The sequence below is a fragment of the Lytechinus variegatus genome, chromosome 1 (genome assembly GCF_018143015.1).
Source record: "Lytechinus variegatus isolate NC3 chromosome 1, Lvar_3.0, whole genome shotgun sequence".
Classification (NCBI taxonomy): Eukaryota; Metazoa; Echinodermata; class Echinoidea; order Temnopleuroida; family Toxopneustidae; genus Lytechinus; species Lytechinus variegatus.
Window position 1 is genome coordinate 28,279,044 of NC_054740.1, and position 24,414 is coordinate 28,303,457.

Genomic DNA, 24,414 nt, shown 5'->3' on the forward strand with positions numbered 1-24,414 from the left:
AGCGCGAAGCGCGAACTGAAATTTGTTTAAATATTGACCCCAAACAGGAAGATTTTAAGGACTATATTTTAGGAATCTTTTATCTATTAATATTATACACATCTCACCATAGTCTTTTAATGGGAGTGCCAATAAGCGCTTGCTGAATTTGTCAGAATTACATCTAAACATGCACATAAAGCACTTGTAATCATGATTAACATACCTATCTCACTAATCAAATCTTGCGAGCGCGAAGCGCGATCTGAAAATTTAGGAAATTCAGACCTGAAGATGGGCATTTTAAGGCTTGTTTGTAGGAATTCAAGAAGACCTTACGTAGTTCACTAACCAAATGAAACGAGCGCGAAGCGCGAGCTGAAAATTTTTGATATTCAGATCAGAAAAAGGGACATTTTAAGGACTCATTCTAGGAATTGATGGAGAGCAGACATCTTTCACCAATCCACTACTGCGAACGTAAGCACGGACAGGAAATGTTTTATATTAAGACCTTAAAATGGAACAATTACTTAAAGTATTCATGAAAAAGAAGCATACTATTGTACATGTAAAAGAATAACTCGAAGTGCGAGGAAATATATTTGGTAGTTTGGTGTATATTGACTTGAAAACGGGAGGTTTTAGTATAACAGGATTATATATCTCGGTAAACAGACAATGGGAGCACCAGGAACAATGAAGACATATGCCCTGAGCAAATCATGTTTCATTTATATGAAAAAAATGTTTCTAATGTAATGTAACATAACATAATTATAACATTATAATGAACATTAATGTCTTCTTTCCCACTACGTTTCTCTTCCTTTCTCCCTCTTTTCCTCCTTTTTTAGTCAGCTGATTGGGGGGGGGGGGCACGTGCCCCCATGCCCCCCTGTAGTTACGCCACTGACTATAATCCTAATCATAATTATTATCATTATTATTGATATTGTCATTATCCTTATTAGTCATGATTACATCATATTACCAATAAATAATATTAATTTTCATCACTTCTCTTTGTTACATAATTATGTGAGTGATAATTGCAATTGATGACACTGCTAAGTACACTTACTGCTTCTGCTGCTGCTACTGCTGACTGGTAGTATTTAGTGTCATTAAATATACAGAACAATTGAAACATTTATAATTACTTATATATAACAAATAAAAGTACAAAATACAAAATGCCTTGAAAAAGCCTTGAAATTTCAAGGCTCAAAATCCTCAAGGCCAAGGCCAAGGCCCTCTCAAGGCCAAGGCTTTGAGAAAATAGGCCTTAAGGCCCCTTAAGGCCAAGGCTGAGCATCAAGGCACTACAACACTGAACCACATGCATAGAAGTCAAGTTTATCTCGGCGTGTTTTGATAAGGAAATGAGGATTTGATTTGATTTATTGATTTCCATTCACAACATATGATAAATTTAATGATAACAAGGTCTAACATACTGCAAGACATAATAAAATATATAACATAATCTTAATAGATTTAATTAAGGAACACAATTCAATAAATAAAATTACCTATGACATTTGCATTTTAAAGTGAGATTAGGCTAAAAAAACAATCTAATGTTAACAAACCATAGAGATGTCAATATAATTTTCCATGAGACGCACGTATATGCTCATCCTCGATCCTCTCTCACTCTCTCCCTCTTTGTCATGGTACTTTAATCACAAATTTCATCCTTGTTAAACACATTTCATTTCATGGCCTCCTCATACTTATACATCCATAATAATTAAGATTAACTTTTATAATTCGGGGAGTTAGATAATTTCAAGAAAGTCATGCTTTATTTCACTTCTATCCCCAATTTATATCACATCCTTAATTTCCTACAATCCTCCCTCCCGCGTAATCCTACATCCTTATCCTCACAGAGAAATACAATTTCCCTTTTGTTTGCATCTTTTCGGAGACTCCATATTTTTTGTAGTCGGTATTATTGGTCGACAGTTTGCGCCAATACAATACCATATTTCCATACAACATGGCGTGTTATCTCATCAATGACGAAGTCTGTAAAAGTTGGGAGAAATGTGGCAGAAATGAGTTGTAAGTTGTCCAGTAAATCAGACTTCAATTTATTTTTACACGAACTTTTTAATTTATACTCATACTGATACTAGGCTCTCCCATTCATATCTGTGGCGACAACAATTTCTTGCCATGCTTGCCGGCTTCATTTTATCTGTCAAGTGAAATTACATTACCACAGGTAAATTGCTAGCCATGCGAGGTTAATATTGTCATGGAAAATTGACAAAAATGCATGGAAAAGTCATGGATTTTTTGTTAATGGAAGGTGCAGGAACCCTGACTTGCACTTTCTGTACATATAAGTTTCAATGTGGATACTCGCCTGTAAAGTATGGATATCGGAGCTTGAAAGTTCATCAAATTTTTGGACGCGTAAATGTTCGAAAATTTTTTGTGGTTAGTAGAAGAACGTTCCAATGAGGTATAAAAATTGACTTTAAATATATTAACATTACTAAAAAATCTAAAATCATACCATTCTGACATTGCGCAGTCCAGATATAACAGGTGCCAGCTACCCTTGTCACAGCCGGTCTCTTGGCAGTCGAGCTGCCCGATGCGGTGGGCTCCGACAAAAGGGGAGGAAGAAGATGATGATTTCTTTTGATCTCCGACATAATCGGAGGAAGAAGAAGAAGATAATGATGATGCAGCGCGCGACGCTTCCGCCGGTCAACAATAGTCCTCTACAATATCGTGGTGATGGCGGAGGTAATCGCAGACTCATAGAGATCGCATGAAAAAGTTTCCAGAAATAGATGCACTACAATCTGTAGACAGGAATAACCGTCGTTTCTGGGGATTTATTCAACAATTTCTGACATTTTACTACAATCCCCATTTACCGACGGCAATGTGTCAGTACGAGCCTTCATGTGTAATCTGGTCCGACAATTCGGCGGACGGGTTTTGTCCAGATTTGTTACTTCTTTTAGATTCTAAATGACATTATATTATCTTGGACTAGTGCTGTAGCTCGGATTGTTTACCGGGCTGAATCCTGCCGAGTTGGCATTGACCGGCTCGGAGCTTTACGGGCCGGGTTTCACTTTGAATCCCTCGAACCCGGAAAATAAACCCGGATTGTTTGATAATATTTGAGGTGTCATTTGTCACCGCAATAAAAGTTGTGAAACTATCTTTAACAAGCAATCCATCCACCTAGTGTGATGGTCGAGGGCACCCATGGGTTCATATCGTCTCGCGAGTGAAGGATTATCAGTCATACGCACGCGACACACCACTACACTTCGAAAATACAGTGGGCTTTTGCCCACATAAAATATTTTGTTTAAATAAACATTCCACATCCTGCTATGACACTTACCGAATCATTTAGATCCTTCCGTGACTTCTCCTTGAAGTTTCTTTCTAAAAATATGTATATTTTCTTGATCTTTAGTGAAGATGTTACGGAGATAGAAATCAGACAGCGTTGATATCAATTTTCTCCTGAAGAGGGCGCGCGATTTATATTCATATCAAAGACACGACAAGGGAAAGAATAGGCACCTACACTATTTTACACGCATATCGACGCAAGGCATTACGCAAAGTCCGTGAAGTGTCCAATCTTTTCATTGTATAGACTTTGGTACACCGTATACGTATTATTGACGTTCGTCAAAGCTTTTACTGCTGGTTTCTTTCCAGGCACGTATATTATTTTCATTTTTTTTTATCAGTCATCTTTTTAAATTAATGCAAATGAGTGTTATCATCACCAATAATAATCATTAATTATGTTTTTTGAAGGCATTTCATTAATTGGTGCCCATAATTAGTAAATTAATCATGAGGATTGCGCATTCAAAGAATTTAGATACAGTTATAAAATTACCGAGGAGCTGAATCAAGGTTGTGAAATTATTAGCGCCACCAACGGGCTTCCTTGTATTTCCGTGGAAGAGACAAGCGAAGTCACTTTCGAGGCCGAGGTAAGCAAAATGTGCTTTTTTTTATCGGATTATTATTTTATTATTATTTTATATTCAAAAAACTCTTGCTACTTACCGGCAAGAGCCCCGGTGCGTAGCGAGAAGGAGCTTCGGCAAATATTACTTCAGCAATGAAGCGATGTTTGCCGACTACTTCGAAATCCAGGGTCAAACACAGTCTATTGTACGAGGTTAGTACATACTAACCTCGTACAATGTGTGAGTGGGTCGAGGGGACAGGTCAAAGGCCAACCATCCCTACCTTTTTTTTCATTTTTTCCCCATCATGATCGGACCTCCTGTCTGAGTTATGGCCTTGTGTGTGAGGGATCGAGATGATATAGCTAGCCGGCTAACGGCGCACATGCACACAGTACCTGCCATGTGATATCGTCTGACTGGTCATGTGATTGGCTGAGAGTAATGGTTTCACTGGGTGAGAATGTCCAATTTGTTTACAAGTAAAGGCCAGTTGGTCCATTAGGCATGGTCATAACTCAAGAAGTTTTCCTTTTGATATTATGACTGTGATGACATGCAGAATATTTCTCTCTTTTTTGGTAAAATAATCTGTCCGGTTTATTGAGATATCTTTTATACCAGTTTTTTCTGCTAACCATAAAAGCCCTCCCTCCCCCAAAACCCTGTTGTGTTGACATTTTCCACAAAGTCGGTGATCCGAAAATAATAGCTCAGCTGGGAGTGGGTGCAAAACAATTTAATTCCCATTTAAAGGATACATTAAAGAGGGTGGACGAGACGGACGAGAAGAGGAGGGTGCCGTTACCGGGAGAGAGAGAGGGGGGGGGGGGTATGTGTACTACAAGAGCAAAAAAACAACAAAAAAAAACGTGAGAGGACTAAATGGATGATATGGGGGTAGGATGATATTGGACCGATTGTCAAAGTTTAATATGAAATAAAAATGTATTTTGATTCATTTTTTTTATTAAAAATATTTTTATTAAAAATATTATTACCGGTAGCTGAAGGCTAGAATAAGACAGATAAAAATAAATCATACACAAAAAATAGTTTGATTAAAATATTCTATTGCTTCAAAGCAAATATGAAGAATGAAATACGCTCAGAAATTAACTCTTTCTGCCACCTCCACCCCTCCGAAAAAAATCTGCCCTATGATAGACAGAAACAATCTCTGTGAGAGCCTGTTTGAAAATTGGGTCACCAGAATGATAACATAATAAACAATGTGGTTTGTAATCTGCCTCTTGATTTCACACACACACACAAAAAAAATCATCTCAAAGCACATGTTTCGTAGTAAATCACTAGCGGTGCACAGACTGTGCTGTTGACCGCTGCACTGGTGATGTGAGGAATTGCGATTTGGCCTTGTATCGTCTCAATCCCTCTCTACATTACTACTGGATGATATAAACAATGAATTAAATATTTTGGGGGTTTGTATCGTCTTTTGAGAACAAGGTCAGAAGGTGATGTCGGTCACAGATAAGAGTCAAGTAGGTCAAAACTTTGTACTTTTGCATGGACATAAATCAATTTTAGCCGGACCGGGTTACCGGGCCTCTCCGGGTCGAGCTATGATTCTGATAAGATTTACGAGCCGGGTTCGGACCGAGTTGAAGGAACCGAGCTACAGCACTAAACTATCTTGGACGAAGGTCCACTATTTTCGTTAGACTCTAATCTTTCTATTGATATCATATACATTTTATAATATTTTGAAAATATACGTTACCGATGAGTTATTCCCCGGGTTATTCCTTATTTTTTGACTTTCTGCCGGAGAGGAAAATATGGCAGCCGTCAACGAGTTGTGCTTTTATCAAGGCTTTCCGATTAAATTTTCGATATCTTGGCCAATCAATGCGAGCGACAAGTTCCGAACGCACGCACATCAATATGTCCAAGCGCAGCGCAAAGCAGCGGCACAAATCGCGATAGGTAGCGACTGGTAAATACGTCTGTAATGATGACGTCATCCAAGATGGCAACTTACCTTGACCAACGAAAGGATCGAAGATGACGATGTTTCGATCATCATTTCAAAAGAATTAGCGGTAACTGAGGTCTAAGGTACGATATTTCTGAATTTTAAACATTCTTTCGTAAATATGGATGTGATTTCTTTTTCATAATATGACATTTTATGTACAAAAAAACGATCAGAAAATCGGGTTCCCGCTGTTCGATCTAACGTTACTGCTAAAATACGTTGTCTGTACGTACGGGCCTCCAAGCTTTTCAGTCTATGTATTGGTGAGTGAGCCAACGCAGTTCAGCGGAACAACCAAAATACAGAGACTGAAGCTTTTGGTCTATACAATCTGAAGTTGTTTATGAGGATATTCACCTTCTCTACAATATCGTGGTGATGGTGGAGGCAATCGTAAACTCGTAGAGGTCGCAATACTTCCGGAAATCAACGCCCTATAATCTGAAGTTGTTTCCGAGGATATTCACCTTCTCTGCTATATAGTGGTGATGGCAGAGGCAATCGTAAATTCTTAGAGGTCGCATTAGTTCCGGAAATAGGCTCACTACAATCTGAAGTTGTTTAAAGATGCTATTCACCTTCTCTACAACATCGTGGTGATGGCACAGGCAATCGTAAACTCGTAGAGGACACATGACCTACCAAAATAGATGCACTATTATCCAAATTGTTTATGATGATATTCACCTGGTGATTGCGGAGGCAATGGTCAAGAAAATGGGTATTAGACCAACTGGTTATTAGACAAAATGTTAATAGACAAACTGGTGATTAGACAAAGTGATGATTGGACCAAATGGTTATTGGACCAAATGGGTTTTAGATGAAATGTTGATGGACGGAATGGCATTAGACTAAATGAAGGGAGACCATGTGGTTAGTGGACGAGCTGGCAGTGGACGAATTGGCAATTTACCATTCGGAGTATCTGGATAACTGAAAATTAGGTCTAAAAAGGGGGCCATCAAAGCACATCCCTGTACCACAAATATACATGTTTGTGAGTGCCCCCCCACCCCTATGGGGGAAAATGCTTGTAACCTTTGCATAAAGATTTCTGATTATGGTAATTTTGCAATGGTGTGAACCACCATGGAAACTCTGATTTTGGTCGACTGAGATTTTGAAAGAAACCAGTGAAAAAAACACTTCTTAAAATATACCTTGGGTCAGAATTTACCATTCTCATATTGATGGTGTAGGAAGAACACAAAATTTGGGGTTGATTTATCAAATTATGAAGTAAGGTCTAAGGTCGTATATTTTATGGGGGGATAGGGTGCTGCAGATTCTGTTAACTTCCCAGGTTTTTGTCTCACCTAGATAGCAGAGTGAGACTATAGGCGCCGCTTTTCCGACGGCGGCGGCGTCAACATCAAATCTTAACCTGAGGTTAAGTTTTTGAAATGACATCATAACTTAGAAAGTATATGGACCTAGTTCATGAAACTTGGCCATAAGGTTAATCAAGTATTACTGAACATCCTATTAGAGTTTCATGTCACATGACCAAGGTCAAAGTTCATTTAGGGTCAATGAACTTAGACCATGTTGGGGGAATCAACATCAAAATCTTAACCTGAGGTTAAGTTTTTGAAATGTCATCATAACTTAGGAAATATATGGACCTAGGTCATTAAACTTGGACATAAGGTTGATCAAGTATCACCAAACATCCTGCATGAGTTTCACGTCACATGACCTAGGTCAAAGGTCATTTGGGGTCAATGAACTTTGGCCGATTTGGGGGTATCTATTGAATTACAATCAAAACTTTGAAAGTTTTTGGATCTGATTCATGGAACTTGGAAAAAAGATTAATCAAGTATCACTGAACATCCTGTGCAAGTTCAGGTCACATGATCAAGGTAAAAGGTCATTTAAGGTCAATGAACTTTGGCCAAGTTGGTTAAGTTTTTGAAATGTCATCATAACTTAAAAAAAAATATATGGATCTACTTCATGAAACTTGGACATAAGAATAATCAAGTATCACTGAACATCCTATTAGAGTTTCATGTCACATGACCAAGGTCAAAGGTCATTTAGGGTCAATGAACTTAGACCATGTTGGGGGAATCAACATCAAAATCTTAACCTGAGGTTAAGTTTTTGAAATGTCATAACTTAGGAAATATATGGATCTAGGTCATTAAACTTGGACATAAGGTTGATCAAGTATCACCAAACATCCTGCATGAGTTTCACGTCACAAGACCTAGGTCAAAGGTCATTTGGGGTCAATGAACTTTGGCCGATTTGGGGGTATCTATTGAATTACAATCAAAACTTTGAAAGTTTTTGGATCTGATTCATGGAACTTGGACATAATAGTAATCAAGTATCACTCAACACCCTGTGCAAGTTTCAGGTCACATGATCAAGGTCAAAGGTCATTTAGGGTCAATAAACTTTGGCCGAATTGGGGGTATTTGTTGAATTACCATCATAACTTTGAAAGTATGTTGGTCTAGTTCATAAAACTTGGACATAAGAGTAATCAAGTATCACTGAACATCCTCTGCGCATTTTAGGTCACGTGACCAAGGTCAAAGGTCAATGAACTTTGGCCATAATGGGGGGTATCTGTTGAATTACCATCATAACTTTGCAAGTTTATTGATCTGACTTTTGAAACTTGGACACAATGTATCACTGAATATCCTGTGTAAGTTTCAGGTCACATGATCAAGGTCAAAGGTCATGTGAGGTCAATGAATTTTGGCCGAATTGGGGGTATTTGTTGAATTACCATCCTATCTCTGTGTAAGTGTATTGGTCTAGTTCATAAAACGTGGAAATAAGAGTAACCAAGTATCACTGAACATCTTGTGCGAGTTATACATGTAGTTTTCAAAGTCAGCATTGCTGCTATGTTGAATCGCGTGATGCAGGTGAGACAGCCAGAGGCATTCCACTTGTTTTAATTGCTATGAATTTCTTCTGTTTTTTTCCCCTCCTAGCTTAAAATTTTGCCGCAGTAGGATATCAGAAGCGTCTGATGATGGGATCATTACAGGAAATGTTCAGGGTAAGTGATGTCTTAAATTGTAAATGACTTTCTTGATTTTTTCAAAGGGGAAATCCACCCTAGCTAAAGCCGGCATGAATAAAAAGAGGGAAAGAAATAATCTTAATGCTGCCAATTTTTAAATATCAGATTTCACAAAACAGATACGGTATACGCACGACCTGGTCCAACCTAGTAAGTATGCAAATGATGTAACTGATGACTTTACCCACTCAATTTACAAGCATTCAAATATGAAGTTTTTTTTTCTTATAATATGAAATGAGGTTTGATTCTTCCCTTTACCCTATCTTAACTGGGCTATTTCAGACCAACATGCAGGGGGGGGGGGGGAGTCAATTTGAGTCATCATCAGCTCTCTCATTTGCATTATTCACTTGTGTATAGAGTTTAAAAATATGCAAAATGGCATAACTGCCTCATTTTACATCTGTCTTTGATCACAGAAACAGCATCAAGTGTCCCATCTTAAGAAAAGGAAGATCATGCTATACCATGAATAATATTTTGGCAGCATTTTGGGGGATTTTGTTTGCCCTTTTAAATAAACCTTTCTGGGATACAAGCTTGTTGCCCAAGTTCTGCAGAGTGCAGTCTATTTACTTCCTGGGGAGGGGGGGGGGCATTGTTAGATGGAACTTTTATAGAATTTGCCTTATTGTGATCAATCTTGGTGGAGTATGTGGTAGACAGGTCTCCTTCATATTCATATTTGAGATCACCTTGACCAAGCCTGGTACTAAGCTATAGATGGGATGATTTTGAAGTTCACCAGGATCCCATAACACAAAGGTTTACGATTAATCCGATCATTGATTTTCACTATTGATTGTACATTGTAGTCAATGGAATCAATCGTAGAAAAATGTTGTATGATCATTGCTATGCTTTGTGTTACAGGCCCCAGCTGGAGGGTTGTATCAGACAGACACAATTCCTGTATAAAACCTATTTTGATTATAAGGCTCAATGCATTTCTTTGTGCATTCAGTAGGCCAGTGTAAATGTGATCTGAAGCAAGAAAAAAAAGGCTATTCCAGAATCTTGCACTCTACAATCTTTCAGTAAATCATTGTCTTCAGTAACTTGAAAAAAAAATTCCCTGAAATCCTCCCCAATTTGATTTAAATGCCTTTATAAAGAAGGGGGGGGGGTAAAGTTTCCTGAATTGAAGCATTTCGGTCAACATCAGCAATAAGATTTCATTTATATTTCATGTCAAATAATTTGGAGAGGAATTGAATTTTTTTGTTAGTCATTTTTAAAGTATTTCTTTGAATTTATTGAACTGTTATGTGAAGGTTTAGATATAATCACAAAGGATATGAAATGAATGACAAGTTTGAAGTCAAGGTCAAAGGTGCATGTAGCCTCTTGTCGAGGCCCTGGTGGCTGCTTGCCGAGCGAGCCAGGGCCTCTTGACATCTTACATGTAGCTGAATTATATATTCATGAGTCACATCTTCCGAATGAATGTAAATGAGCTCATAAATATTTAACGATAACCTACGAAATTGACCGGGTTCGGAATAGTCCACTATTTTGCAGGGGATTCATTTCATTGCAGGTCACTAAAGGGAATCTAACCATCAGAATGCTGCAAGTAGTGGTACTACTACTAGTACTAACCGTAACTGACCCATTACTGTCCCAAAACTTACGGGGAGATCGGCCTGCTCCACAAGGGGAAGCGCCAACTGAACAACTCGACTCCAGCATTCCCTCACTGTGGAGATAATCGACGCAAAATGGAATTGCATGAGAATTACACTTTTTCCATATCCTGTGGGTAGATCTACAAACACGTCTCATCCATTCAGTGCAGATTTTATGATTCCATCAACTTGCAAATCCTTAGATGGGTAAACTTCAGCATTTTAGAGTAATTTTCAATGCTCTTTGATATTTTGTCATTACTCTTTGCCAAGAATCCATGGGTCTTCATTTTCCTCTGATGCAATTTCAAGATGAGCTCGTGAAAATTCAATATGATTTCATAGCAGCCTGTGCTCTCATTGGATGATTTTCACCAACAAATTTTTGGTCAGAATATTGGTAAAAACAATAAAAAAAAAGAAAGTCAGTGAAATTCGGCTCAGATGTCAAGATGCCGAATTCGCTGCACCAATTATGATATCCCTCGCTTAGCCCGAGGAAGCAGCCGCCAGGGCCTTGACAAGAGGCTAGGTCAAACGTCATCTGAGGTGTATTTTTCTTTTGAAATTCTTCTTCTTAACTGCCTTCAAAGTTAATACTGCCATTGTGAGCATTGTATTTCCTTCTTTCTGTACCTTTATAGGCTATAATAATAAAGGCTTGTTTATGAAATCCTTGTTTCTTTTAGCTTTGGTTGCTGGTCTTCATGACTTGATTGATCAGACAATAAAAGGGAACTTGAAGCAGGATCTTGCAGTGTCCACACTCAGTGCCATTGTGGTAAGTATAGAGTACCAAAGATTGATTTCATCATTTTGTTCTTCATGGATTTCAGCATTCTCATGGTCATATTTTGTAGTAGACCGGCCAAAACAATTTTTGTTTATACTTTGGACGGCAAAATTTGTTAATGCTTGCTAATGCTTGGCATCTCAGCTAAAATTCTTGCTTAAATACCCAGTTATAGCGTGCGGCCGGATGCAAAGTGCACTTTTGCGTGAAAGTGTCATGTTTAGCGTAACATCGGAAAGAATGTCGAAATCACGCATTTTGATATTTTGACGGAATATGTAAGAGATTTTGATTATCTTTGATATGCGCTTCTTATTTTTTGGAGTTTCAAATTTTAAGTCTCATAAACATACATTTCAAATTTGAATATTACACACACATTCATGTACATGTACATAATATGGCACAGTGAAACATAAAACCATGATCTCCTCAAAATAAAAGTTTGTGAAAACTATCAATATTTTGAAGTTATTTTACACAACTTAAATTCATCGATTTAAATTCGTTTATCCATCGAATTTATGGTAAATCTCTTAATACCACAAGTATTAATTGAATTTTCAAATAAGATGGAAGATCGCTAGAGGGTATTCATTTGTCTCGCAATCTACTATGGTCAACAAGGAAATTCGTGATCACTCTCGCAAAAAGTGTTCACTGGCTTTCTAGGAAATTCGTGATCACTCTCGCAAAAAGTGTTCACTAGCTTACAAGTTCACGAGCTTTCGAGTGCCGCTGCAACTCTTTATCAAGTGACAAGGATTGTCCGATATCGTACTGTATTTATACTAATCTCCAAGACCGTACGCACAAGCGCGAGAACAATAGGTGGGCACTGATCCGTTGTGTGATTGGTCAGGAGTTATGCAAATTATATGCAAATACGCCGTGGGTCGGCAATATGCAAATGAGACCAAAATTGGCGGGCTCGCTAGTTTCCCGTGGGCGGGGGTTGACTGGCCAATCACACAACAGATCAGTGCCCACCTATTGTTCTCGCGCTTGTGCGTACGGTCTTGGAGATTAGTATAAATACAGTACGATATCGGACAATCCTTGTCACTTGATAAAGAGTTGCAGCGGCACTCGAAAGCTCGTGAACTTGTAAGCTAGTGAACACTTTTTGCGAGAGTGATCACGAATTTCCTAGAAAGCCAGTGAACACTTTTTGCGAGAGTGATCACGAATTTCCTTGTTGACCATAGTAGATTGCGAGACAAATGAATACCCTCTAGCGATTATTTCAATCCGCAATAATGAACCTATTTAGTAAGATGGAAGATATCTCATTTTATGTTCGGAAAGGAGACAATGTGTACATGTACATGTATTTTACCATGTGTGCATTTTGAATGAAAAATTGAAAAATATTGTACATAATGTACATAAAAGTACATACTAAAACAAGTTTTTAATATATATATATAATCTTTATTTGCCAAATAATATACATGTAACATATTTATGCGGCACTTCTATAAAAAAGAGAGAACAAAACAAAACAAATTGTACACAATAAATCACAATTAATATAAATATAGGGAGAGAAGATAGATTAAATTGAATTGAAGCTAAGAAATACATAGGAATTCAATCAACTGACCCACTTCTTCCCTTGTTAACGTGTTACAGATACATTCCTGGGGTGGTATTCTGAAAATTGTCTTAACTTTTCTCTTACCTTTTCTTGTAAGTCAGCAAGATAACAGCGCGCTAAAATTCTCTTAAATTGGTATTCTGAAAATTGTCTTATCTCTGTAAGGACGTCCCCTATTTTATCTCTGACACGCCCAATATTCTGTCATCAACCAATTATTAAGCTTGTTATATGCTTAGGCCAACCAATAGAAGCATCTCTTCTTAAAAATAATGAAGCGCATTGTTGATATGAGGCGTAATTTCCTTGCGCCCCCCCCCCCGACGCTTATGCTTGTGCGCTTCTGTGCTAAAAATACACGTGGCTCTTCTCAAAGATATATTTTCTCTGAAAAGATTCATCATCTCGAATACCAATTTGTAATTGCTGAAAAGTCTACCAATCCGTCATTATATGTCTTTTGAATGTCTCCTTTTGTAAAACATGATGTTCTTGCGGGATGCAGCAAGAAATAATTATTGCAGACGGGCAAATATCGCATGCAACAATAAGTTACAATAGCCCCCCACCTCTTGTAAATTTTATTGTATTTTCCAAGGAAGTTAAGAGAACGTAAAGATAGGAGAATTTTTGGAATAGCTTGTATCTCGATATTTTATCTTGCGCACAGACATAATATGCGCCAATTATACATTTACGCATTATCATATCTCTAACATCATACACGCTCAGTGAAAGTTGCAAGAAAAGTTACAATAAAAGTTATGACAATTTTCGGAATACGGATTTTATTGTAACTCCAAAGATACAAGAATATTTCTCTTAAGACAATTTTCAGAATACGGCCCCTGATCTCTTACTGCTATAAGTTCTTTCAGAACATTCACATCCAGTTCTTTACATGCCCGGACATCACAGTCCTTACTCTTATTACATTCACTGAGAAAATATTGCACCTCATTGAAAAGGTCAAGTCCACCTCAGAAAAATGTTGATTTGAATCAATAGAGAAAAATCAGACAAGCACAATGCTGAAAATTTCATCAAAATCGGATGTAAAATAAGAAAGTTAGGACATTTCAAAGTTTCGCTTATTTTCAACAAAATAGTTACATGAACGAGCCAGTTACATCCAAATGAGAGAGTCGATGATGTCACTCACTATTTCTTTTGTTTTTTATTGTTTGAATTATACAATATTTCAATTTTTACGAATTTTTCGATTAGGACCTCCTTGCCTGAAGCACAAAAAGTTAAAATAATGGAATTCCACGTGTTCAGGGAGGAATGAAACTTCATTTCACATGACAATGACGAGAAAATCAAAATATTTCATATAATAAAATACAAAAAAAATAGTGAGTGATGTCATCAACTCTCTCATTTGCATGTAACTGGCTCGTTCATATAACTATTTTGTTGAAAATAAGCGAAACTTTAATATGCCATAACTTTCTTATTTTACATCCGATTTTGATGAAATGTTCAGTGGTACATGTATGCTTGTTGAATTTTTCTCTTTTTATTCAAATCAAGTTTTTGTTGGGATGGACTTGTCCTTTTAAGTTGAAAAAGGGTTCTTTTTGGCATATTTCAAGTCTTGAAATATGCCAAAAAGAACCAGACCATTCTTATGAATCCCGAACCAGTCTTCACAGTTATGTTATTAAACTTTTGAAATCTATATCTTAAAGCATTCTCAAGAGGTTGACAATCAGACAGTAAAGCTACCAGATCACAATCAGCCATATTATTTATTCTCCAAACGTTTCTCAGAATTTTCCTCGAACAGGTGCATATGTTCAATACAGCTTTACTTCTTAATTGCCACAAGCATGCTCCATAGAAACTTCAACAATATTGTTTGAATAATAAACACTGCACTGATGATTTAATATGACCAAAATCAGATCTGAGAATATTGAAACTTTTCCAGACTTTAGCAGTAGCTGATGAAACCAAGCTATTCTTGTCAATAGTTGAAATATGGTGACCTAGGTGAACCCCACTATTGACATTTGACACATTAGTATCATTAATAACAACAGAATATTCCCTTGAATTGTTGTCGCCACCAGTTGTAAAGACAAGAAATTGACTTTTAGATCCATTGAAAGTAATATCAAAATCTGTGGCAAAGTTCTCACATATTTTTATCATGGTTTGTAAACATATCTTTGTCAGTGACATAAGAGTGATATCATCAGCATATTCTAAGCATCCTGCAAAATAATTACCAATTCTACAACCAATTCCTTCTTCTTCAAGTTTTACAAGAAGGTCATTCACATACAGTAAACAGAAAACAGAGTTGGAGATAATACTCCTCCTTGTTTTACTCCGTTACTTACAGAAAACTTAGTAGACTTTTGACTTCCCCACTTTACCTGTAGTGCCTGATTTGTGTAATGATTAATTAAAAATCTAAGAATCAGAGGAAACATTTTTCTTTTCATTAACAACCTAAATAATTTACCATAGTTAACACTATCAAAAGCCTTAGATGCATTAATCACAGCAACATATACATTACTTTTACAAGAATTATAATATGAAATGGTTTCCAACATTGCAAGTGTACGATGAATATTTCTTAAACCCAAATTGTAAATCCGAAGTAGTCAAAAAAAACTTTGGATAGCAAAATTTGTCAATTCTTTGCATCCCAGCTTAAAGTCTGGTGGAAATACTGAGGAATAATGTACGGGTGGATGCCAAGTGCACTTTTGCTTGAAAGTATCATTTGTAGCGTAAAATCTGAAAGAATGTTGAAAATCACACATTTTGATATTTTGACGGAATATGTTAGAATTTTTAAAAACCTTTGATGTACCATAATTCTTTTTTTGAATTTCAAATTATAAGTCTATTAATCAATATGCATTTCAAATTGGAACTTCTCACACACATATTCATGTATGGCACCATGAAACATGATACCATGCTTTACTCGAAATAAAAATTTGTGAAAACTATCAATAATTCAAAGTGTTTTTTTACAACTTAAGTTTTCGATTTAAATGCGTTTGTCTATTGAATATATATCAATATGATGTCACAAATATTAAAGAATTTTCAGATAAGATGGGAGATATATCATTGTATCTTATCCAAAAGGGGACATGCATAATTTATCGGATGGCATTTTGAATGTGAAATTGATGTACTGTACATTATAAACATAAAGTACATACATGTACAGTGTACTTAAAATGAGATACAAAATTTCTGGCCGCAACTACCTCTGCCCCCTCCGCTGTCTAAGGTCATGTGTAGTGCCCGAAAGGATTATTACATGGGGCTGAAAATATACCGTTTTCAGAATAACTTTATTCTATTTTAGATTTGCTGGATAGGCACTCTACTCAGGATTACAAAAAAATGCTGAATAAATTTTCAACATGGCTTCGTGCTGGCATTTTTTTTTTAAAATGAGATAAACAGCATCCTGTATGTTAAAAGACATTCTTAAACTGTGTTAACTTGTCAAGTTAGAAAATCTAAAATTTTTATCTTGCCCTCACGATCGCATTGTTCAGTTAAATACCCATCCATTGAATAAATGTTCAGAGAATATCAATTTTTCAGCTCTAAGTCTCTCCCAATTTTAGCTCGCGCTTTACGCTGACATTTTTGTTTCGTGAGCTATGCATTCTTTTCTGCCATTAAAACATGTTTAAAAAATGCTCCGTTTTTAATTCGAAATTTTCAACTCACAGTAACCTCATTTGCTAAGAAAGCATGAATGCTTGTAAGCGACCAACCAGAGGGGTGACGGTTTAAGGTCCTCTCCGAGGGACCTTTAATGAGGATTTAAATGCCTAACAAAAGGGCACTACCGCACCAAGTAGGAATCAAACCCAGGTCATTGGAATCCGAAACCCCCTCTCTACCAATTGAGCTATCGCGCCTTAGAATGTTTCATTTTTATTGTCTCACCTGCGAAGCAGAGTGAGACTATAGGCGCCGCTTTTCCGACGGCGGCGGCGACGGTGGCGGCGGCGGCGGCGGCGGCGGCGTCAACATCAAATCTTAACCTGAGGTTAAGTTTTTGAAATGACATCATAACTTAGAAAGTATATGGACCTAGTTCATGAAACTTGGCCATAAGGTTAATCAAGTATTACTGAACATCCTGTTAAAGTTTCATGTCACATGACCAAGGTCAAAGGTCATTTAGGGTCAATGAACTTAGACCATGTTGGAGGAATCAACATCGAAATCTTAACCTGAGGTTAAGTTTTTGAAATGTCATCATAACTTGGAAAATATATGGACCTAGTTCATGAAACTTGGACATAAGGTTAATCAAGTTTCACTGAATATCCTGCATGAGTTTCACATCACATGACCAAGGTCAAAGGTCATTTAGGGTCAATGAACTTTGGCCGAATTGGGGATATCTGTTGAATTCCCATCATAACTTTGAAAGTTTATGGATATGATTCATGAAACTTGGACATAATAGTAATCAAGCATCACTGAATATTTTGTGCAAGTTTCAGGTCTCATGATTAAGGTCAAAGGTCATTTAGGGTCAATGAACTTTGGCCGAATCGGGGTATCTGTTGAATTACCATCATAACTTTGAAAGTTTATTAGTCTAGTTCATTAAACTTGGACATATGAGTAATCAAATATCACTGAACATCCTGTGTGCGTTTCAGGTCACATGACCAAGGTCAAAGGTCAATGAACTTTGGCCGAATTGGGTTTATCTGTTGAATTACCATCAAAACTATGAAAGTTTATGGATTTGATTCATGAAACTTGTACATAAGAGTAATCAAGTATCACTGAACATCCTGTGCGAGTTTCAGGTCACATGATCAAGGTCAAAGGTCATGTATGGTCAATGAACTTTGGCCATGTTGGGGTTTTTTGTTGAATAACCATCATATCTCTGTAAGTTTATTGGTCTAGTTCATAAAAAGTGGACATACGAGTAACCATGTATCACTGAACATCTTGTGCGAGTTAGAGTAGTATTCAAAGCCAGCACTGCTGCTATATTGAACCGCGTGATGCAGGTGAGACGGCCAGAGGCATTCCACTTGTTAAAATAAAAGCCAGCTTGCGCTTGTGCTGGCTTTTTTTTTGTTTTAATAGAACATAGTGTTCTTTATTTCAAAACCTCTTTAAAATGTCCGTTTAAAGATTGTGATGTAACAAAATCAGATTGCCCTTTGGGCTTGCATCAATTGTTTAGTTATTTAAAAAAATGTGTATTAAATGAGCCGTTTTTATATCAGAATATTACGAATTTCTGAAATTTAGATAGAAATCATGATCATAATTACACCTATGTATTGTTTAAATTGTGTAACTTTCAGCTCTAAATTTCATGGCATATACAAAAAAATTCTGCTTGTGCTTCATACTTTATTTAATTAGGCCTTGGACTCAGATACCTACTCATGTTTGTGAGAATAAAGCTAATATATAAGAACTTGATATATGAATCTACTTTGGTACCCCCTGCAAAAAAAAGAATGAAAATAATTTTTTTTTAAATTTATAATTTCAAAATTTCTTTTTTATACTTGCTTGTAGTTAATGTGGTAAAGAATGTGCATGCAAAATTTTTGGGTTAACTATGTCCATCTCTCACTTACCTGTGTTTGTGTTGAATTTGTAGGACATCCATCCTGGTGTGCCATCTATCTTAGTGGATGTCTTCAACATTAAAGGTTAGTTGCGTAAAAGAAATCTCTTATAAAGGACAACATATACACTGTACAATGTTGTCCATGTACATGTAGGGAATGGAATAGATACATGTTCTTATTCTCTATTTTTCTTGTTTGAAAAAAATATTTTTTGGACCCTGCTCTGTTTGGACTTAATAATGATTATCAGGGCTCGACACTAGCGGCGGTCAGACGGTCCCGGACCGGTAAAAATCGCTGTCGGGACGGTAGATTTTCAGAAATAGGAAGATTTACTGGTCCGACATGACCAGTAAAAAATATCATTGTTGGGCCAGTAATTTTTCCAAAAATAGCAAGATTTTAAGGGTCCGACATGACCAGTAATAGAAACCATTGTTGGGCCAATAACTTTTCCAGAAATGGTCAAATTCACTGCAAACCATTCCCCCCCGATAAATTCTGTCATTCACACACAGAATGAATCGCACGTAATTGCTACTAGAGCAGATACAGTACAGTGTACATATGTAGCTAGCCAGCCACACAACTCACGTGGTAAATTCTTTACTGGCTGCGCGAACGAAGCTTGGCTAAACTCTGGCAGAAATCTCTCACAGAACTGTCAAAATTCGCGGTTCATACTCATGAAAGGCTCTTATAATGTCCATATTTCCTAAAAATTGGAGTAACTCTGTCATATGTAAGCAGTAAAAGGATAAATTTTCACTTCTGTTTTGTTCAAACAGATCGGGTTTCGGGTGATATCGTCTGAATACAAGTTAGCCCCACATATGCATTTATGTGTGTGTTGATACACTTGGTTTCTGACTTTCTTTCGTAGCTATTTTAATTGAGCCAAAAAGAAATTGATAAATTATTCATGATGATAGTTTTAGCTTTCTTCCTCTGTTTTCTTCCTATCTTTCTTTCCTTTCTTTTCAATCTTTCTTTGTTTCCTCCCTAATTTTTTTGGTTACTGTCTTTCTTTTTATTTTCCCTTTTTTTTTCTTTAATTCGTTCTTTCATTCTTTCTATCCTTTAAAAAATTTTTTTTTCTCTATTTCTTTTTTTTCTCTTTCTTTCTTTCTTTCTTTCTTTCTTTCTTTCTTTCTTTCTTTCTTTCTTTCTTTCTTTCTTTCTTTCTTTCTTTCTTTCTTTCTTTCTTTCTTTCTTTCTTTCTTTCTTTCTTTCTTTCTTTCTTTCTTTCTTTCTTCCTTCCTTCCTTCCTTCCTTCCTTCCTTCCTTTCCTTCCTTTCCTTCCTTTCTTCCTTCTCTCCTTCTTCCTTTCTTCCTTCTTCCTTTCTTCCTTCCTTCCTTTCTTTCTTTTTGATATTTTTCTTTCTTTAATTCTTGAGTCCATCCATCCTATATTCATCTCTTCTACCTTTCTTTCCTTCCTTTTACCCATTTCTTTCCTTCATTCTTCATTACTTTCTTTGTTTCTTTCTTCCTTCCACCAATCATTTATTTACCTTTTTTTATTTCTTCTTTGTCTCTCAGTCTTTCTTTTTTTCTTCCTTTCATCTATTATTTTGCCTTTTCTTTTTTTATGTTGCTTGCGTCTTTCCTTCTTTCCCTTCCTTCCTTGATTTATTTCTTTCCTTCTATCTATCATTTTACCTTTCCTTTATTTCTTCCTTAATTCCTTCTTTCAATCCTTCCTTCCTCTTTCTTTGTCCTTCTTTCCATCTCTCCTTTAACCCTTTCTTGTTTTATTGCTTCTTCTTTCTTTCCTTTACTACTTTCCGGATTTGTTCTTTCTTTCTGTATTGCTTGCTTCATTTCTTTCCTTCATTTCTTTTTTCCTTTCTTTCTTTCTTTCTTTCTTTCTTTCTTTCTTATTTTTGTTCCTTCTTATTCCTTCCTTCCTTTCCTTCTTTAGTTCTTTCTTTTTTCCTTCCTTCACATCTATCCTTTCTTAACCTTTTCTTTTTTTACTTCCTTCCTTCTTTTTGATTCTTTCTTTCTTTTCCTCCCTTTCCTTCCTTTATTTCTTTCTTTTCCTTCCTCATCCTTCCTTCCTTTCTTTCTTTCTTTCTTTCTTTTTTCTTTCTTTCTGTCTTTCCTTCTTCGTTTCTGTCTTGCTTTCTTTTCGTCCTTCATTCCTTCATTTCATTGCGGGGGGAGGGGGGGAACGGAAGGCTAGACAAATAAAACTTGCGCCTTTTTTTTGATGTTTTCTTTATTTTGGGGACCAGTAGATTTTAGGTTCGGACCAGTAAAAATTTGAAAAACTGGGTATCTACTGGTCCGACATGAATAGGTTGGACCAGTAGAAAAAATTGGGTTAGTGTGGAGCCTTGTGATAATAATAATTGTCATTTATATAGCGCTTTATCAATCTACGACTGCTCAAAGCGCTTCACAATTATTATTACCCGGTCACTGGATTCATAGCATTTCAAGCAGCCTGTTAGGCGCACACTCGCTAAACCAACCACGTTGTTGGTTGTTTCCTACTGGTACCCAATTAGCACCCGGGTGAGAGTGGCAAAGTGTGGATTGACGCCTTGCCATAGAAGGCTAGGCCATGGTGGGATTCGAACACACGACCCTCTGATTACAAGGCGAGAGTCAGAACCGCTACACCACAGTGCTTCCACAACCTAGCGCTCGTGTTGTGCGCTTTGCGCACACCTTTTATTTCATCTAGATTTTTTCCAATATTGCTCTTACACCCCTGACCAAATAACATTTTGTGTACACTGAGTAGCATAGTACAAATTAAAAAAAAAAGATTGAAACTGTGAGAAAAAAATTCCAACCAAAATTTAGTCATCAGTTTGAAACCCTGCAATAGCTTCCACTTTTTAGCTCATCCGGCTTGAAGGGCAAGATGAGCTTATGCCGTGGCGTGGCGTCCGTCGTCTGTCGTCCGTCCACAATTTCAAAATGCTACTACTTCGCCATTTCAATTCTGTTTGCTTTATATGATAGCACTAGGTGGGGCATTCAAAACTTCTACACAGAATTTTGAAATTCATTATATGCTAATTTATGCGCATTTTTCAAAATTCACAAAAAATGCTACTTCTTTATTTGTTGACCGATTTTGATTTTTTTTTGCTTCCATCTGGTAGAGCTTCATGAGGTTCACCAAACTTCTACACAGAATTTTGAAATTTTGACCAGAACAATTTTTATGCTAATTTATGTGAAATTTATGCATATTTTTAAAAATTCACATAAAATGCTTCTTCTTTATTTGTTGACCGATTTTGAATTTTTTGGTTCCATCTGGTAGAGCTTCATGAGGTTCACCATCTTCTACACAGAATTTTGAAATTTTGACCAGAACAATTTTTATGCTACATTTTGTAATTTATGCATATTTTTAAATATTCACATAAAATGCTTCTCCCTTATTTGTTGACCGATTTTAATTTTTTTCTTCCATCTGGTAGAGCTTCATGAGGTTCACCAATCTTGTACACAGAATTTTGAAATTTTGACTAGAACAATTTTTATGCTAATTTATTGGAAATTAATTTATTCATATTTTTAAAAATTCACATAAAATGCTTTTTGTCTCACCTGCGAAGCAAAGTGAGACTATAGGCGCCGCTTTTCCGACGGCGGCGGCGGCGGCGGCGTCAACATCAAATCTTAACCTGAGGTTAAGTTTTTGAAATGACATAACTTAGAAAGTATATGGACCTAGTTCATGAAACTTGGCCATAAGGTTAATCAAGTTTTACTGAACATCCTATTAGAGTTTCATGTCACATGACCAAGGTCAAAGGTCATTTAGGGTCAATGAACTTAGACCATGTTGGAGGAATCAACATCGAAATCTTAACCTGTGGTTAAGTTTTTGAAATGTCATCATAACTTAGAAAATATATGGACCTAGTACATGAAACTTGGACATAAGGTTAATCAAGTATCACTGAACATCCTGCATGAGTTTCACGTCACATGACCAAGGTCAAAGGTCATTTAGGGTCAATGAACTTTGGCCGAATTGGGGATATCTGTTGAATTCCCATCATAACTTTGAAAGTTTATGGATCTGATTCATGAAACTTGGACATAATAGTAATCAAGCATCACTGAAAATTTTGTGCAAGTTTCAGGTCTCATGATTAAGGTCAAAGGTCATTTAGGGTCAATGAACTTTGGCCGAATCGGGGGTATCTGTTGAATTACCATCATAACTTTGATAGTTTATTGGTCTAGTTCATTAAACTTGGACATTAGAGTAATCAAGTATCACTGAACATCCTGTGCACGTTTCAGGTCACATGACCAAGGTCAAAGGTCAATGAACTTTGGCCGAATTGGGTTTATCTGTTGAATTACCATCATAACTTTGAAAGTTTATGGATCTGATTCATGAAACTTGTACATAAGAGTAATCAAGTATCACTGATTATCCTGTTTGAGTTTCAGGTCACATGATCAAGGTCAAAGGTCATGTAAGGTCAATGAACTTTGGCCATGTTGGGTTTTTTTGGTGAATAACCATCATATCTCTGTAAGTTTATTGGTCTAGTTCATAAAAAGTGGACATAAGAGTAACCATGTATCACTGAACATCTTGTGCGAGTTAGAGTAGTATTCAAAGTCAGCACTGCTGCTATATTGAACCGCGTGATGCAGGTGAGACGGCCAGAGGCATTCCACTTGTTCTTCTTCAATTGTTGACCGATTTTTACTTTTTTTCTTCTTCCATCTTGTAGAACTTTATGAGGTTCACCAAACTTCTACACAGATTTTTGAAATTTTCAGTAGAAAATTACTTATGCTAATTTAGGCGAAATTTATGCATATTTTTAAAAATTCACATAAAATGCTTCTTCTTTATTTGTTGACCGATTTTGAATTTTTTGGTTCCATCTGGTAGAGCTTCATGAGGTTCACCATCTTCTACACAGAATTTTGAAATTTTGACCAGAACAATTTTTATGCTACATTTTGTAATTTATGCATATTTTTAAAAATTCACATAAAATGCTTCTTCTCCTTTATTTGTTGACCGATTTTAATTTTTTTCTTCCATCTGGTAGAGCTTCATGAGGTTCACCAATCTTGTACACAGAATTTTGAAATTTTGACTAGAACAATTTTTATGCTAATTTATTTGAAATTAATTTATTCATATTTTTAAAATTTCACATAAAATGCTTTTTCTTCAATTGTTGACTGATTTTTACTTTTTTTCTTCTTCCATCTTGTAGAACTTTATGAGGTTCACCAAACTTCTACACAGATTTTTGAAATTTTCAGTAGAAAATTACTTACATGTATGCTAATTTAGGCGAAATTTATTCAGAAATCACAGAAAATGCCTCTTCTTCTTTATTTGTTGACAGATTTTGATATTTTTTCTTCCATCCGGTAGAACTTCATGAGGCCCACCAAACTTCTACACAGAATTTTGAAAATTTTCAGTAGAAAATTATTTATGCTAATTTATGCGAAATGTATTCATAAATCACAGAAAATTCCTCTTTATTTGTTGACAGATTTTGATTTTTTTTCTTCCATCTGGTAGAGCTGCATGAGGTTCACCAAACTTGTACACAAAATTTTGAAATTTTGTCTGGAAAATTATTTATTCTAATTTATGAAAAAGTTATTCATAAATCACAAAAAATGTTTTTTCTTCATTTGTTGATCAATTTCAGTTTTGTTTGCTTTATATGATAGCTCGAGGTGGTGATACAAAATTTAAACATAGAATTTTGAAACTCATTGAATCTGCTATTCATATATTTTCAAAACTC

The 24,414-nt window shown here is 36.3% G+C and overlaps 1 protein-coding gene across 1 annotated transcript in view; it reads left to right on the plus strand.

The window, feature by feature from the left end:
• The first annotated feature begins 1,924 nt into the window (after window positions 1-1,924).
• LOC121410510 (THO complex subunit 2-like) overlaps window positions 1,925-24,414 on the plus strand; it is a 106,612-nt gene continuing 84,122 nt past the window's right edge. The window contains exons 1-4 of the mRNA XM_041602660.1: window positions 1,925-2,052; window positions 8,919-8,986; window positions 11,331-11,422; window positions 18,673-18,724. Coding sequence (XP_041458594.1) covers window positions 1,988-2,052; window positions 8,919-8,986; window positions 11,331-11,422; window positions 18,673-18,724 — 277 coding nt within the window. The 5' untranslated portion in view covers window positions 1,925-1,987. The remainder of the gene's footprint in view (window positions 2,053-8,918; window positions 8,987-11,330; window positions 11,423-18,672; window positions 18,725-24,414) is intronic.